The 3,989-nt window shown below is 29.9% G+C and overlaps 1 protein-coding gene across 2 annotated transcripts; it reads left to right on the forward strand.

Moving 5' to 3' along the window:
* The first annotated feature begins 759 nt into the window (after positions 1–759).
* On the forward strand, positions 760–3,760 carry LOC145108645 (ras-related protein Rab7-like). Of its 2 annotated transcripts, none has more exons than XM_079045697.1 (6): positions 760–959; positions 1,075–1,101; positions 1,241–1,340; positions 2,352–2,579; positions 3,207–3,367; positions 3,450–3,760. In XM_079045697.1, the coding sequence occupies exons 1-6, from the start codon at positions 907–909 to the stop codon at positions 3,511–3,513; spliced, it is 633 nt and encodes a 210-aa protein (XP_078901823.1). In that variant the 5' UTR covers positions 760–906; the 3' UTR covers positions 3,514–3,760. The 2 variants fall into 2 exon arrangements, with proteins under 2 accessions (XP_078901823.1, XP_078901824.1); XM_079045698.1 differs by having other exon boundaries at positions 3,210–3,367.
* Positions 3,761–3,989: the final 229 nt, after the last annotated feature.

Genomic DNA, 3,989 nt, shown 5'->3' on the forward strand with positions numbered 1-3,989 from the left:
TATATATATATATATATATATATATATATATATCATTTTTTGAAGTTTTATAATTAAAATTAATAATAATGTAATTACAACATTATTTATTTTTTCGGCTTTTAAGGTCTTCCAATGAGTTGGACCAATTTAACTATAGAACCGGTAAATCAACCACTTCGTTTTTCAAAACCTTGCTAAGAGCACCAACCTAAATTAAATGTGAAAAGTGGTGCCACTTTAAACCTGTAACCTGTCATCTACCTGTATTGATTGGGGTCACAAGACAATGAAGTTTAATCCTCGCACGACCATTAATTTAAGCTTTTAAAAACTGATTTGTTTGATACTCCATCTTCATTATTTAATATTTTTATTGATCGAGGTCATTGTTCTAATATCATTTTAACATTTCACCCTCAAAGCCAAGTTTAAATAATCATGAAAATTACTAGTTACCCACAACTTAAAGGCTTATATGTTTAAACTTGTCATAACATTATCCATATCTAGAGGATGATATAATTTCTTCTAATACAATGCAGTGGTTAATTTATAACAAATTTATAATGATCATAATTCATACACCCACTTATTGTATTTTATCAATATCGATATGTATAAGAATAGTAAAACATTTTCTTTAGTAGTATATGTGAAGTTAAATATATTATTTACAGAATAAACATGATTATTAATTTATTATCAAACATCAAATGTTGAGAACTATCTATTGACTTTGAAAAGTCAAATGTCAACAAAAGTTTACATAAATAGGAAACAAGTGAAATGAGAATTGAGAAAGAAAGAAACAACAACGTGGCAGGTGACCACTGGTTTTCCCTTTGTTGGTTCCTCCTCCGGTAGCTTTACACATCTCCGGTAAATATCGCAAACAATTCATCAGCAGGATTTACTTCTCCGGCCATGTTGATGTCTGATCGGATGTTGCTCAAGGTCATTGTTCTTGGTGATAGTGGGTGCGTATCATCTCTTCTTCCCATTAGAGTAATTAATTAGTCTGAGCTTTTTCAGTTCATATTAAATCATTGTTCTCTTTTTAGTGATTGTTATCGATTTGTTGTTTTTTTGTAGGGTTGGGAAGACATCTTTGATGAATCGGTATCCTTAAACTACTAAAAATATAACAGTTATATATCATGATATCGTATTAACGTTTAATATTTATACAAAGTGCTTGACGTGTTGAGAATCGTGATGACTTTGAAAACTTGTAAGTTGAAATTAACTTGCATATTAGATACGTTTATAACAGGTTCAACAAACAGTACAAGTCGACAATTGGCGCTGATTTTGTGACGAAAGAGTTGCATATTGACGAGAAGCTCGTCACGTTGCAAGTAAGTCATCAGTTGTCACAATTTGCTTTTTCCCTTTAAAAAAAATAGAATTAAGATAGTTTTTGTAATTAATACATATAGGAATAATAATACTTAATTAAGCATGGAAATAATGGAATTATTAAAAAGTAAGAATGAGCGTTATCAATAATGTTTATTAAACATTCTATGCAACTGCTACACATTATGCAATCACGGTTCTACCGTTGAAACATGTTACACTTAAAACATTTCAGTTTTCATAAAATTAACTGCCACTACAAAAAAATAAGGGTAGTGGCGCTAAAAGTTGTGTGGCCACTAAAAGCGACACGGCTATAATGCCAAATATGAGATTTGTGTGCTTTACTCAAGATTCAATCCTAGGCATCCATGGTATAGATCGATCCAAGCGTGATTATTGCATAACTTGCCAATATTTTGAAAAATTATTGCACGAATATACATTTAAGCCCCTCTCTCTCTCTCTCTCTCTCTCTCTCTCTCTCTCTCTCTCTCTCTCTCTCTCTCTCTCTCTCTCTCTCTCTCTCTCTCTCTCTCTCTCTCTCTCTATATATATATATATATATATATATATATATATATATATTAGTTTATAACCGTGGGAATCACGATTACAAAATTAATTTAATTTTCATAGCAAAAATTCATAATTACTAATCAAGTTGTTTTAAATAAATAATTTTAAATAACCTATTAATTAAGAGATATACAAAACTTTTAAAGTTAGTTATAACTTCAAATTTAACATATAATTAAAAGAGTAAATGTTTCTATAAAAGTTTAAAATCAATTATTTAAAACCTTAACGTCATTAATTATGATAGTGATTTGTCTAATATATTAATGTGGAGTTGTATTGGAGTGACACCCGACAAAAGAAGATTAAAACAATATTATATATATATATATATATATATATATATATATATATATATATATATATATATATATTGTATAATTAAACTAGTAAATATATGTGCCTTATATTAATTAACATATCATGTGCAGATTTGGGACACAGCTGGTCAAGAAAGGTTTCATAGCCTTGGAGTTGCATTTTATAGAGGGGCTGATTGTTGTGTTCTTGTTTACGATGTCAACATTCAGAAAACCTTTGAAACCCTTCAAACTTGGCATGAAGAGTTTCTAAAACAGGCTGATCCAACTAACCCTGAAAGATTCCCGTTCGTGTTGCTTGGGAACAAAGTGGACACCGATGGTGGTAGTAGTCGAGCCGTAAGTATCTACAAAAATTAATACTAGCTTTAGACACCATTTGTAACACAAGATCGAATATTACATAACATAACCAATGATGGATACATAAATAAAAATTCCCAACTAGATCCAACATTTGAATTGAAAATTTTCTAAACCCAAGCTTGGAGAACATTTATTAGTACATAGTATAACTTATATGAATTTATTAGTTTTTAGTGTATTTCTTATATGTTAATATTATTTTTGGGATTAAAATCACAATTCATTGGGTCCACACTCCCCCTTGGGGCAACAACGCTTTTAAAGTGTTTTCCATGCATGGAGCTCAGATTGTAATGAATAAAAAATTGCATATTTTGTATATATAAATATTTTAAATGCCTTTAGGTTTCATTTATTACATAGGATAAAACAAGAAATACATGACATTAAATGAAATGATACTCTTGTACTGCGTTGACATTTATTTTGAAATGTGATTTATTTGTTCATATAAAATGATGGAACAAGGTGAGACATATTATTAATCCATCATATATCTAAAGGACAAGAATGCCACTTTATCATTGAAAAAAGTTGAAACTTTGTCTAGTCCATTGTACCAAATACAGTCTTAAAACTTAAAACATATTTCTAATGAAGCAGGTTTCTGAGAAAACAGCAAGAGAGTGGTGTGCCATGAACGGAAACATACCTTACTTTGAAACATCAGCAAAAGAGAATTACAACGTGGATGATGCATTCCTTTGTGTGGCAAAAACAGCTATTGCAAGTGAACATGAACACCCTGATGTGAATGAAATGTTAGTAATATTTCTCAACATTTTCTCTCCATATTTCAAGTTTTTTGTTCTTATTCTTAGAGGTACCATATATTTTTTGTAGGTATTTTGAAAGGATTCCAACGACAATTTCCGAAACCGAGCAAGAAAGAAGTTGTGCCTGCTGATCTCTCCTAAATTCTACGCACATTTATTCACGTAGATTTTGCTTGTTTTCTTGTCATTTTGTGTGGATAGTAAAGGGGTAGGAATTTTATCTTGTTATATATGATTCTTTTGATCCTTCAAAAAGGAAGGTCCCATAGTCACCACACACGAGAGAAGTTAACTTAATCTAATTAAGTGTGATTCTATTACTTTTTTTGTCATATTTTTAATGATTTTAAAATAATTTTACAGAAATATTTATCTTGATACGTGTCAATAACATTTATTTAATTTGATAATATTGAAAAATATTTCGTATATTTAATATATAGTTACATATTAACTTGGGACATATTTAATGTATTCTATTACTAGGGAATAAACACTTGTGAATAGGGTTGTTAATCGGGTCAACCTGATCTGATTTCAGGTTAAATGGATCGGGTTAGTCGGGTTCGCAAAAATAAAAATTTCACCCGAAACCCGATCCTATTAA

This window comes from Lactuca virosa, chromosome 4 (genome assembly GCF_052849685.1).
Source record: "Lactuca virosa cultivar CGN04683 chromosome 4, Lactuca_virosa_CGN04683_v6, whole genome shotgun sequence".
Lineage (NCBI taxonomy): Eukaryota > Viridiplantae > Streptophyta > Magnoliopsida > Asterales > Asteraceae > Lactuca > Lactuca virosa.